Source organism: Anas platyrhynchos, chromosome 2, assembly GCF_047663525.1.
Source record: "Anas platyrhynchos isolate ZD024472 breed Pekin duck chromosome 2, IASCAAS_PekinDuck_T2T, whole genome shotgun sequence".
Lineage (NCBI taxonomy): Eukaryota > Metazoa > Chordata > Aves > Anseriformes > Anatidae > Anas > Anas platyrhynchos.
The window spans coordinates 22,718,629-22,732,539 of record NC_092588.1 but is presented as its reverse complement, the minus strand read 5'-3'; the positions used below and the strand labels follow the sequence as shown (position 1 = coordinate 22,732,539).

At 36.9% G+C, this 13,911-nt stretch overlaps 1 protein-coding gene across 1 annotated transcript in view; it reads right to left on the bottom strand.

Annotated features, from left to right (window-relative positions):
• Positions 1 to 13,911, bottom strand: part of STK3 (serine/threonine kinase 3) — a 138,205-nt gene that overhangs the window by 52,883 nt on the left and 71,411 nt on the right. The window contains exon 9 of the mRNA XM_038173783.2: positions 7,769 to 7,961. Within this exon, the coding sequence (XP_038029711.1) occupies positions 7,769 to 7,961 (193 nt within the window). The remainder of the gene's footprint in view (positions 1 to 7,768; positions 7,962 to 13,911) is intronic.

Here is a 13,911-nt window from a genome sequence, read left to right as displayed (position 1 = left end):
CAACACAGAAATAAGCACTGAAGAGTGAAAATAGAAGAACTTATACTTCAACAAAGCATAAGTTCAGAAAACATATCCAAGAAAAGGTAGTAGTATGCAAGGGAAGGGGAGGGTAAAAACAGAACACGATGCATTGTTTTAATAATAAAATAATCTTTTTCATTATTATTTTTTATTTCTTGCTGATGACTGCACAAAACCCATGAAACTATTTGTATGAAAGAGATAGGACACCACGCTGATGACCTTTCACATCAAATTTTTTTCTCCTGCTCAGACTGCTGCACTCAAGTTTAATCCTTGAGACATACATATAAACAAGATTAGCAATGTCTCTGTAAGAAATGGTGAACTACCACTATGTTGCCCATTACAGGACAGTCTCCCTCCTCTCATGTAACAGAAAATACTAAATATTTCCAAGCATTACATTTTAGAGCTAGTTATAACTATATTCCCTACCTATGCAACAGAAGAATGCCTACATATGTAAAAACAAAAACAAAAAAAAAAACTCCAAATTCCTTGTTATCAAACGCATACTAAGGAAAGTGGGTCAAGCAGGATTAGAAAATTAAATTTCCCTGAAATTAACAAAGCATATTTAATTTACACTTTCAGGACTTGTTTTACTTGACAAAAAAGAATTTAGGACTTGCTTCTGATTCTACTTTAGTACTCAATCAGTTAACCTGCTTAATGGAACAAAAGCTGCTTTCATCCACTGCAAATACAAAAACTCCCATGCAAAACCCGAAATACTACTCCTGAAAAATGAGGTGTTTCAAAGTTTGTTTGTTTTTTTTTCCAGTGGGAGGAAAAAAATAGAAATTTATTTTCAGATTAAGGTTTTATTTTATTGTTACAAGTAATTCAAAGCAAGAAGTGACTCCTTTTGATGTGTAGCTAACCCAACCTGAACACATTTAGTTAGTATTTCATGGAAAATAGGACAGGTTGGCAGCTACTTGTTTAAAGACCCACTAAAGGCTCTTTTGTGTTGACTTTACAGAAGACTCAAATTCCTTATGCCACAGTAAAGCAACATAGGCTGTATACTGTGAAACACTTGCAAGTCATGGAATGCAGCAACTACCACGGACGCTGGAAAAATGTCTTCTACCTCTGTGATACCACTGATAGGAACACAATGAATGTGGCTGTCCCCAAAGACAGTATAAGATTTCCCCCAAAACATATGTTGGATAAAACAAATGTGGCAATGACTTATGTAACACAACACCAGCTCTGTTACCTTTTTTTCATAAAATACCATAATTAAAAGAACTGTAACAGGGAAGATTAATTCTAAATAGACATTTCGAAATAAGAAATATATGTTCCATTCTAACGTATATTTTCTTCAATTTACGTCATCTATAAATGATGATCTTCAAGGCCCCTTCCAATCCAAACCATTCTGATTCTATGATAAAGAAAAATGCCTTCGTAGTGATGCATTTCCAACAGTAAAATATTAGTGTTAAATTGATTTTAAATCCTTTTAGAAGTCCTTCAATAAACTTCTATTATTCCTTTCTATGGGGAAAATCTGTGCAAAGAAGAGATTTGTACAGAATGTATAGATAGAGCCTGAACTATTAAAAAACACAAAGTATTAAAGTACATGCTTATATTATCTATAAAATGTAGTTAAGAGGTTTTAGGGCAACAATAAAAAAATAAATCGGGTTGGAAGGAACGACAATATTATCGCTATACCTCTGCACAACTGGACATTGAACAGCTCCTCTGGTCACCCTGTTCAAACACTGAGCTACCCTCATGAGGAAATAATTTATCTTGATATCAAGTTAGAACCTCTTTTGTTTCAATTTATAATTTTCTGACTTGTCCTGCCATGCACCAGCAAACAGCCCAACTTCACAACCTTCTCACAGATACTGAATGGCTGCTTTTAGGTCCCCTGAAGCCGACGTTCTCCAGCCCCAGCTATTTAGGTAATCCTACCCTGAACTCCTTCAATTGATGTTTTTCCAGTTTCAGGGAGTCAAAACTGGAACCTCTTGAGGTTCAACAAGGCCACATGCACGGTGCTGCACCTAGGCTGGGGCAATCCCTAGACATTAGGACAGACTTGAAGAACACATTGAAAGGGGCCCTGCGGAGAAGGACTTGGAGATTATGGTGGACAAAAAGCTTGACACGAGCCAGCTATGCGTGCTTGCAGCCCCCAAAGGCCAACTGCATCCTGGCTGCATCAAAGAGGAGTAGGCAGCAGGTCAAGGGAAGGGATTGTCCCCCTCTGCTCTGCCCTTGTGAGGCCTCACCTGGAGCACTGCGTCCAGGTCTGGGGCCCCCAGCACAAGAAGGATGTGGGGCTGTTAGAGCGGGGTCCAGAGAAAGGCCAGAAAGTTGTTCAGAGGGCTGCAGCACCTCTCCTGTGAAGAAAGTCTGACAGAGCTGGGGCTGTTCAGCCTGGAGAAGGCTTACGGGGGTGACCTTATTGCTGTTTTTCAATACTTAAAGGAGGCTTATAAAAAAGACGGGGAGGAACTTTTTGCTCAGCCAATGGCAGGATAAAGACGAACGGTTTTAAACTAAAAGAAGGGATATTTAGATTAAATATTAGGAGGAAATTCTTCACTGTGAGGGTGGTGAGGCCCTGGCACAGGCTGCCCAGAGAAGCTGTGGATGCCCCATCCCTGGAGGTGCTCAAGGCCAGGCTGGATGGGGCTTTGGGCAGCCTGGGCTGGTGGGAGGTGTCCCTGCCCATGGCAGGGGGTGGAACTGGGTGGGCTTTGAGGTCCCTTCCAACCCAAGCCGTTGTATGGTTCAGCCATATTCTAAACAGGTTACGTCTGCATTTCATAAGCAGACCAGTTCTGCCAGTACATATCAGGCACGTTTTATGAATGCCCATTAGGCAACCACCTCAGAGTCTTCAGGGTCACTCCGCAGAGTTTCTGAATCACGAGGAAGTATCAGCAGAAACTTGACCGACATTTACTTAGGCCAGAGCAGGCGGAAACCTACCAGAGGACTAAGAAACGTATCTAGGAAATGTTTGACTACAGATATCTGCCTAATCAAGTAGCTACTGATTATTGATTTTGCAGTTGTCGTATCAGTATGACTTACACACCCACGGCTTTATTCAAACCCAGGCCTCATTCAGTGTTTGGGGCAGATATGCAAGAGGCAAAAATGAAAGTATAGAACTTTATTATACTATCGAAAACTCTATTATACAAGATTTTTGTTTCATAATATACCTATTTATCAGAAATAATTGCAATTTGCATTTAAGTGGAAAATTCTGATATTTTTCAACCAGAGGAAACTTTCAAATTTTGAGGAGTTTATGAACTCAACTTTAGAGTCTTTATACAGAAAAAGTTTCCTGCACAAAGTATTTCTTTGCTTCCTGAGAATGAGACTTGTAAAACTGGTTTAACATTTTTTTTATATTTTTCCAAAAATATAATATGAAAATTCAATGACACTACTGTCATAAATTCATTACTCTGTTCCAGCTGAGGCACGCTTTATTTCTGCAAAACAAAGAAATCCATGTTAAGGCAGTATTTTGCAACAGCTCTTGAACCAGAACTGCCAACACTATTTTTCTTTCAAAAAAAAAAAAAAACACAAAAAAAAACATTTGTAAAACATACTCCTACTTGTGACATAAATGTACGACTTGATCACCAGTCACAGGCAAGGTCTCAAGTCTTGGAAAAGGCTTGGGAACACCTACCGTACATCCTTTCTGTACAATCAGGGGAAAAACATTAGTACACCTGCACGTGGCATCGAGCAAACTGTCTTAACATGAGCACAGTAAGCATGCTTAAACAAAACTACATCAATGAAATACCAATGCCCAGGCTAAAGCACTGCTGAAACCAGCCCATAATTAAGTTTCCTTGCTGAGTTCCTATAAATTCATAATTACACTATTCAAACTAAGACATCCTAATTGCCAAAAAGGGAAGACAATTTTAAAGAATTGTTTTAAATTACAAGAGAGATGTAAAATCCAAAGAACTCTGTGTCTGAGTCTCTTTTACAGAAGCAATGTAGTCTCAAGAGATAGCAAGCTAAGTGCTGAAGAGATCATTAGAGAAGTATTGTCTGAATTAGGTTGCTGGGTAATTTTAAAAGCCATTTATGTGAACATTTAGGAAACCAACACGGAATAATTAACAGTGCTACAGGAAAAAAGTCACACCTTACTAACTTCTATTAGCACAGCTATTCTATTCTATTACAATAGTAATGCACAAGGGGTATATACTGACATTGGATGACTGGATTTTCTCAAAGTGATAAATTTTTGCATTACAGAACATAGCATGCATTACAAACCAGCACCATAAATGGAGCATTCATTCATTCTTATAAATTATGAAAGAAATGCATAAACAGTAAACCTCCCCAATTCAGAAATGACTTCCAAAGAAACCTTGATTGAAAAGAACAATATCTGAGACTCGTTTATGGAATGTATGAATTCAGTGACAGCATGTAACGAAGAGGACCATAAGGAACTTGTCCATAAACAGGAAAATGGCTTTCAAATTCTGAGGTATCAGTTTCATTACAGCACTTTTTTTTTCTCCAGATACAAAGCACTGATAAAGAGTATTCCATTTATTTTTATGATCAACAAGAGGGGAAAATATCACAGAATGTACAAAAACTAATGGACACCAAGATCAGTAATACTTGTTTGATTAGAAAAGGTATCTAAGTAGATCTTATTTAAAGGGTTGTATCCAGAGCAAGAAAATTGAATGCCCTGAGAATACTGGTATCAAGTTAAGGGTCTGAAAAATAAATCTTATCCTCAAAGGAAAAAATACAATGAAATCAAAAACTACACTCCAAATGTTTACTTCACTCAAGCAAAGCTAGGTATTTATTCTGCCCTTCTTTCGCCTCTTCTTAACATTGATCATCAACTCTTTCGCCCCATCCCATAAACATATGTGTCCAGCAAGCTAACACTCGGAAGTGTTAGCTGAAGGCTAAGTAAGTGTAGGCTTCTTGCTGAAGCCTATAGGTTGCACATGTGCCTGGTCCATGCCAAGTCTGTTATAGGACCTAGGTCATAGGTTGTTACGAAAAAAATTTCTTTATCTTTTGAGTTGAAAGTCCAGTTGTGGGACCTTCCTAAGAAGTACGCATTTCAGAGCTACCCAAGCCCCCACCTCCTCGTACAGAGGACACTGACTGAACTCTGTCCTCCCACCTATGTGTGCTCTGCATTTTCTTCCCTCCTGTTACATACCGCAGAATCTCTGCTCAGAGCATGTACAGGCATACTAAGCAAGAAAGCACAAATGTGGTTTATTGCTGGGCTGTGTATGGTTTGTAGGGTTGGGATGACAGCCCTCTTTGTTCCAAATCCCAGTTTTATTTGGGCACAATTCACTATTTGTGAAAAAAAAATATATAGATGGTTTTAATTATTTTCTGTCATGGCTCCCAGAGGCCTCTAAGTATGGGCACTTATAAATAAAAACTTATTATTGTTTCTTATTTTGTCCTTGAGCAGGGAAACAAAAGGCAGAGGGAAACAAATGTGAAACTAAACAAGAGCATTACAAAAATGTTTGTGTCTCTAGGAAGGAAATAAAAGCCCTCTTCCCTAGTTAACTAAGCTTATTTCTCCATACTGCTTGCAAGTGTTATTCAGAAGTATCAGAGAGCACTTTTAAGCTACCTGGTTAAGCTATCTGATTTATTACTATCAAGTCATGCAAACATGCAGGAAGTGCCCATCTTACCTATACAGTTTGGAAAAAGCAACCTGTCTCTAAAATCTTGTCTTTTTCAAGCAGAAAGGAGAACAAATCTGCACCTGCCTCTGAAGGAGACCAACGATTTGTACATCCATTCCTGGCGACATTTATTTAGGACACCTGCTAGTGCTCCTGCTTAACCCCTAACACATGAATCACAAAACCAGAGGAAGAACAGCTAAAGTAAATGTATATTTTAAGTAAAAAAATATATATAAAACTTACATTTTCAGCTGAGAGATGTGGAGGCCCCATTCTTGAATTAGCTCTAACTTTTAAGCAGTGCGCACCTAATGCATAACACAGTAAAGTTCACTGCGCAAATGCAGGAACACAAACCTGTCCCCTGCCAGTCAAATGAAACCATCACTGCTATCAGGCTGCTTCCAGGGTGCTGGCTTTCCTTTGCTGGGGTTACAGGTGTCAAGACAGTCAGCTATGGGGGGGATGAAGCCTGCCGTCCCAGGGACTGCATTCTTCTGTCCGATAAGAGGGAAGAACGGCTTTAACAACCACACTGACAAAACGCCAAGGTATAGAAAGGTCATTCCTTATTACAGATCGCTACTAGAATCAATTCAAACTGAAAGTGACAGTACTTTTTTTTTTTTTTTTTTTTTAAAAAAAAAGTGTCTTCAGCAACATAAGAAACAAACATAAGAGATTTCAGTGCATATGTAAGGAAACTTTTTTGATCAGTTTGGTATAACTTCCACCACAAGAATTATTTTATTATCCTTTACTCTAAAATTGCTTGTAGTATATTTTCAGGGCTTTTTGCATCACTAATCTTTTCCTTAAATTGTTGAAATGTGTTAGTTTAAGACCACTTATTCTAACCTTCCATTATCCTCTCAGTTTAATAGGCAAACACTGTTTCAGCATGAAAACAAATTAAAGCATGTACAGAGTGCTTTCATGATGTGAATCATCCTACTTAAACTAATCACTAATCAAGAGGTATGTTTATTGCTAAGAACGCTAAAAAAAAGGAAAAATATAAATCAACAAATCACCCTTTCCTGCCCATTTGCTATAGACTGAACCAAAAATAAAACAGACCAGATTTGCACTTGGAACCCATCTTTCCAGTCAAATTGCAGCAGGTGTATACATGCAAACAGAAATGCAACCTTATAGTTGCATTCAGCAAATGTATTTAAATAATAGCCTGGAATTACACCTTACATTGTGCCTCACGGAATCAGGCATCTAGAGTTGATTGATGCTGCCCATTCAAAGAAATAATTCTGTTTAATTCAGTGGGCCTAATTCTGCAGCAATCTTCAGCCAAACAATGAACACATCAAAAAGTAAACATGTAAATTTGCTGTTTAACAAATACACATTATGCATATCTCAGTGTAATTTATAATTTTATACCTTGAAACTTTTTTCCTCGTTGTTATATAATCAGTTATGCTGCTGAAGTCAATTTAGATTTTATTTAGATTTTGTAATTTTTTGATTGTTCCTTTAAATCAAGCATTACTGAAATAAATTTCAACTAACATTCAAATAATAATGCTCTCTTCCAAGAGAAAAATCTGCTAGCTAATCATAAAATACAAAAAAAAACTTTGCAGCAAGATCTGCAGTGATTGCTGCACCCATAGAGAGTCATGACGAGTTCCCATGAACACTGACACCGAAGCAGCAGCTTCCCACACAATCACACCATTTCACTTTAGCTCCAAGGAACTGGTGCAAATGCATGTGGGACAGGAGGCAAAAAGCAAGAAGCAAGTAATAGAAAGGAGAATTCATGAAAGGCTAATTTCAGAGTCCTTCAGAGAGGCTTGCAAAGCACCAAAACTAGGTTTATGCTTTGAATCTCCTACTATAGCGGTGCCAAATACCCCTCTTTCCAATTTTTAACCACAGAATTTGACACATAAAGGACACTGATGACACAACATTCTCATGCTGGATGAGAAAACATTTATTATTAATAGGATTAAGTATTAATAGAAAAGGGAAGTAAAAGAACAACATACTTTTCATGGTCCCATCTTCCTCTTCATCATCATCGCTATTTATTACCATGGTCCCCAAGTCCGACTCTAACATGGTACTGTTGTGTTCAATCATCGTCTGAGCACCTTCACTCATCGTGCTTGTAGCCCTCATGGTACCAGCACTCTCTGAACTCGTCTTCACCATGGTGTGCGAGTCCAGCTCATCTTCATCCTAGCAAGAAAAGTTTGGCAGAATTCAGCAGAGAATTTCAAAAAAAAAGTTAAGCAGCAATCTGGGTGCTTATTCGTTGGTTTTTGTATCTTCACATGACCAGGTTGTACTGCTAGACTTTGAGACTTGAAAATATTTCACAAAACATAAAATAAAAAAAAATACATAAAGGAAGAATTCAAAACTTTCTTCTTTCTGCCAGACGTATGGCAGGATGGATTTACCAGAAGTGTGTCCCACACACCCACTTTCCATCAGCACCCAGCTTTGAACATCTCACTGGTTTTCAAGACCCCTTATACTTCTTTGGGATCCAAGATCAGTACCACATGTCTTAGAAGGTGATTTGGTTGTTTTGTAGCAGACCATCACCACGGATTTGTGCTGATCACCCCTAAATAAATACCATGCCCTGCATCTTACATCACACAGCACCCAGATGACAGTTCAAACAAGTATTAAACAACCTTCTGAAAGTTTTGGAAGTCCACCCCAGGAATGGAAAAATCAGCTTGGCTTACTTCAAGTATTAGTTTTCTTTTAAATAACACTTTCAAAAGAGCAAGCAAAACCATTTATACAGTGTAGAAAAATGTCTATGAAGCTCATACTTAATAACCAAGGGTAGGAGTGAGGGAAGAGCTAACATTATGAAGAGATAAAATAGTATTTTGGATCAATGACAGTAATGTGCCAGGAACGTAAAACAGAGAAATAATGACAATACAGTTAATGAATTATAAAATTTATATGGAATACTAATATTTGAAAACACTACTGGGAAATTCCAGTCAAACTTCTGAAGTTTGATTTTGAGGGTATGCATGACAGTACAGGATTTCAGGAATAACGTGGTGGGCTATTTTCTACAAGTAAATTTTATTACTCAACAACAACAGTAATAAAAACGACTTAGTAAGTGTTCTCATAATTAATAGGGCAAGAAATAATACCCCTCTTCATGAAGACATTGTATGCCTTTTTTTTTTTCCTGTATAAATGCTACTTTCATTGATTTTATAACCTTCCTAGACAAGGCAAAAAAAAACATCTGTATGTGCATGAATTCCCTCTGTTATGGCAAAATTTAATTTGCATTCTAAACAAACTCTATCCCTGATTAGCAAATTATTCTAACTACACAGCTCATCTTGAAAAAATATCATCTAACACTTTATTATTTGCCAGTTACAAATAACATGCTCATTGCTATATGTAATGTTGAAACACGTCTTGCTTCGTCTAATTCTATGAATAATTCTATTATAATTCCTTGATTGTAAATAATTCTGTGAATTTCTAATAGTGAAAATTGTTTCACTAATTTTCCCTTTTGCTTACATCTTTCTATTGCTTTATATATTTAACGTTTTAACTATGAAGTGACCTGCACAAACAAAAAAGAACCCCAGTCCCCAAACCCTTCAGTTCTGGAACTTGCTGTTTCTTACTGAACTAGTTCCTTTCCTTTCCTGGTATTCTCTAACATAGCAGGGATTTGCCTGCAGTACAGATGTAATCTGAAGAGCCAGCTATGTTACACGAGTGCTTGTTTCGCCAATCGTTGGTCAGAGCAAATCCAGAGAGCTGCAGTTAGCAGCAATACCAACAGACCAGCTCCTGAAAAGGACCCTGCTACGTCTCAACCCCGAGACACAAAAATAGAGCTAATTTCAATTCAGAGAGTCTAGCTGACTGCATAACATACTGAAACCGGGATACAGATCTAAATCTGTGAATAAAATTTCAAATGTCAGAAGAATCATCCTTTTCCAGATTATAATTTCTAAAAATATTAATTCATTTGCATTTTTTAAGCTGCATTCTAAAACACGCTTTTTAGCACCCTACCTTAAAAAAGTATGATATTCCCAAAGATAGAGATAGTTTACAGATACAGCACTAGAGGACTGTGCCCTTAAATAAATAAGGATATTTTAGTAGTGCTCCTCCTGGTGGCAACTTTCATTTTCTTTACTACTTTTATTTTTCCTGAACGTTCTTGCTGACCCCGCTGGTTTCTGTAAGTTATATTTTACCTCTCCTGAGAAGTACTTTCCTTGGAAAATGAAGTCCTTTCATCCAATGTTCTATTTTTTTTCTGTTGCATTTTAAAAGTGCCAAAGGTAAGTGTTTATGAGTGTTTTTCAGTACAGCACTACAGTGCCTAACTTAGTCATGACATCCTGCTGCTTCTCCTACTGAAGGCTACAAATGAAGCATCTCTAACATACAGGCAAATCCCTGAGTTTAAAACACAATAGCATCTGATTTACAGGTTTGCTTGCCTAGTATTAACATCCGCATGCTAAACTAACTGAAGTTGAAAGCAGAAATGAAAAAACATTTTCCTGAAGTTTCAATTCTTTACAAGTGGGGGAAAAAAAGTGATGGCCAGCAATATGATCAAATGTGAAACGGATTCATAAGTGAACCAGTTTCATATCTTCTGCTTCATTAAAAATACTGAGTTTTTAGTTCTTGGGTCAAATCAAGTATCTGATTTTTTTCAAAGAACAGCATTTTATTTTCCAATCCAAGAGTGACAAGAGTCTTTGTCTTACTATTATCTCTCAGCAGAGAACAGTTATCATCCAGTATCTAAAAGACTGGGAACCAAAGAAGCCAACCTCAGTACTAACAGAGTAGTTGCCCCAAAAACAGAAGCACACAACAATTTTGATCAGCGGCGTTTTCTCTAGATCAGGAATGAAATACCGAAAGAGAGCAATATCAAGTTTTTTCAGGGCCTGTGCCTACAAAAAAGTAATCAATTTTGTGGAGTAAGCCCAGTTGCTTCCAGATTTGTCATCCCAGTATTTCTCACAAACATGAGATTTAGCTAATACTGCAGAAGAGCAGAGTGGACCTGAAAAAGTAACAGGATATTTTTTTTAATATAAAATTATGTAAGTGAATGTTTATATGACAGATGAAAGTGATTCCTTGAACAAATTATGATTCATACTTGAGAGTTCATAAATATTGATGTAAAACTTCTGATCTGTTATTAAAACAGGTAAACTCCCTGATTAAATAAAAAACAAATATAATAGCAATTTTAACGAGGAAGGAATATAAGGTCTTAAAGCTGAAGTGTCATGTTCTCATACTGTTTACAAAAACAGATCCAAAAATCAAGTAATAGAAACAGCTAGCTACGGTTTTAAACTGTCTGCCATTCTCTTGTGTACAAGTGACAAGCATCAAACTTTTATTTCTAATTTGCCAGTATACAGCAACTGGAAGTGTGCACAAGCAAGACAGCTAACATCTCTTGAGATGCTAACGAGATTACAATCAGCCACAGAAACTCCAAACAACATTATATCCTAAAGAAACAATAAGTAAAAGATTGCCAATATCCTGCAACCTTATGGGACTAATTCTTTGGATCTCCTTATCTACCATAGTAAGTTAGAAGATTAACAAAGCAAACCCTTAAAGCACAAAAACATAATCATGGAGACTCGATTACCAGGAGAGTGAATTCAAGAACAATTCAGTAGCAATGTGCAAGACTCTAAAAATATGCTTCTTACATAGAAGATAGCATCAACACACAAGAAAAGTATTCTTAGGAAAGCTGAGCTTACATATCACACATAAACCTACATTAGAATATAATCAAGTGAGAAGTGATGAAGATTCGTGGATTGTTTCCTGCTGTGTTTTAAGATTCATAGGAAAAAAAAAAGGGGTTGAAGACTAGTTTAAAAAAAAAAAAAAAAAAGACAAGGAAATACAGCAGCTTGCCTTTGAAATCTCTTTAACAGTGGTTTGTGTGAATAAAAAAACACTAGATGGCACCAAAGACAGCGACTAGACTGCAATGCATTAAAGGAAGATTTACATGCTGGCAAAATTTAGTATCCTGTAAAATAATTTCATTTACTATTAACACCTCATCATCACCCTTGAAAAACGTGGCTGTAGTCACAGTTATCTTTTTGTAAAAGCACTATAGTAGCTACATAAACACATACTACAGTTTGGGCATGAACAAGGATTTTTAAAAGTTCCTAACACCTATAAAGCCCAACTACAACCTGACTACATGCTTAATGCTGAGCACACACTGAAGTTTAAACACATCAGCAAAAACACAAAGACTTGACTTGCAGCACACGCTCAAATCCCAGCAAATTCCAAGAGACCTATACCTTCAGACTAAATTTACTCATGAAAACAACATTTAAACTTATTTTCTACATACTTTTAACCGATAAACCTAATGACAATGACTTGTTGCTTACACCTACCATAATTTTTAGTCATCCTTTTGGCTCCAAATTGCTGAGGACTTGAGCAATATGCTCCTGAAAAGCTGTTGGTACCCCTCAGATAGGTATATTTTAAGGGACAAAATAACCGCTAGGTATTTCTTACTTAATTTCAGGACACTTAGAGGACTGTAGTCAAGATCAATTGCTATATATAACACATGTCCTTTGACTTAAGACGAAAAATGCTATGAGAACAAAGTTTTAACACCATATTTGTCCTGCAAAGCTACACAGACGCGTTAAAGTAAATATAAAAACCTCTAAAAATACAGTCTGGTGTATCAGATTTAAAATACAGAATAACTTAAATGACTCAGTAGTCTTTTAGAGAATGATTTAAAGACTATAAACATATAAAAAGGATATAAACATATAAAGGAACAACAATTATTTTCTAAGGTCTCAAAAGGGAGATGTTTCATAACTAATATATGATTAATCAGAAGAACTTTTGAATGAATAACCCTTAACATAGGAATAACTGATAACTGGCAGTTGTCTAAGTTACAGGTAGTTGCCAGCTGATAATTGCCTACGAAAAAAGCAAAAATGGCTTACTGGAGCAGTAATTATTTGAGTACCCTAAAATAATTAAACATTCCTCACATAATAGAGACATTAAAATGCAAAAGAAAACATACAGGAAGAGCTGCTTAATAGCTCATTCCTTTAAAGATCCACAGAAATAAATATTTAGACGTGTTTCCTGTGGGCTGCCAGGCAACAAGTGGGTTTGCATTCCCACATCACAGCTGCCCAACCTCAGAACCAAACTCGCATCACACTTCAAAAAACGCACAGGAGAAGAGCTTGGTCATGTTTAGCAATGCCTAAACTAACATTTAAACTTTGATATTGGGATTAACCTTCTGTAGAATACACCACTTGCAATTTTTGCTTAATTAAAAAAATCTGTACAATTACCTCAGCACCTATCAAAACATGTCAGTTTGTCAGAAAGCATTCTCATCACTCAAGCAGCTCTTGTAACAGGCATAAAGACCATTCAGAGCATGCTATTTTTAATGATATTATATATCTCTGGGAGGATATAGACATAAAGACTGTATTTATACACAGCCATTTATTTACGGACGTATACTACAAAGTTTTGAAGAGCAAAAACTATTTTCATTATGATTGACAACTTCCTGTACTACAAAGCATTCACAGCAAGTGGTAAAGCCAAGACGTAGAAAGTGGTTTTAGTGATGTGACTCTTCCTCGTTTGAAGGATAACAAACTGAATTGATCCTGAAAATTAAGTACTTCATTGTGAAACCATAAATCGTAAAGGTTGGAAGAGATCTCCGAAATCACCTGGTCCAACCATCCCCCTACCACCAATGTCACCCACTGAACCATGTCTCCAAGCACTACGTCCAACCTTTCCTTGAACACCCACAGGGAAATTCTTCAAAATCACCTATTCCTTCTCATTCCACTTTTCATTATCTATGTCCCTTATAACTCGGGTGTCCATTACAATACATACATAACTAAGAGGGATTAAATATCCATGCACGTATGCAAATACAGTTGCCAGGGCTAAATCCTGTTTCCTCACTAAAAGAACATCACACTGCAAGTATTTTACACCTTCCTTCCTGAGGGGTCCCAACACCTGTACCAGTGAGCAATTAGCACGACTGCTCGAGCTTCGC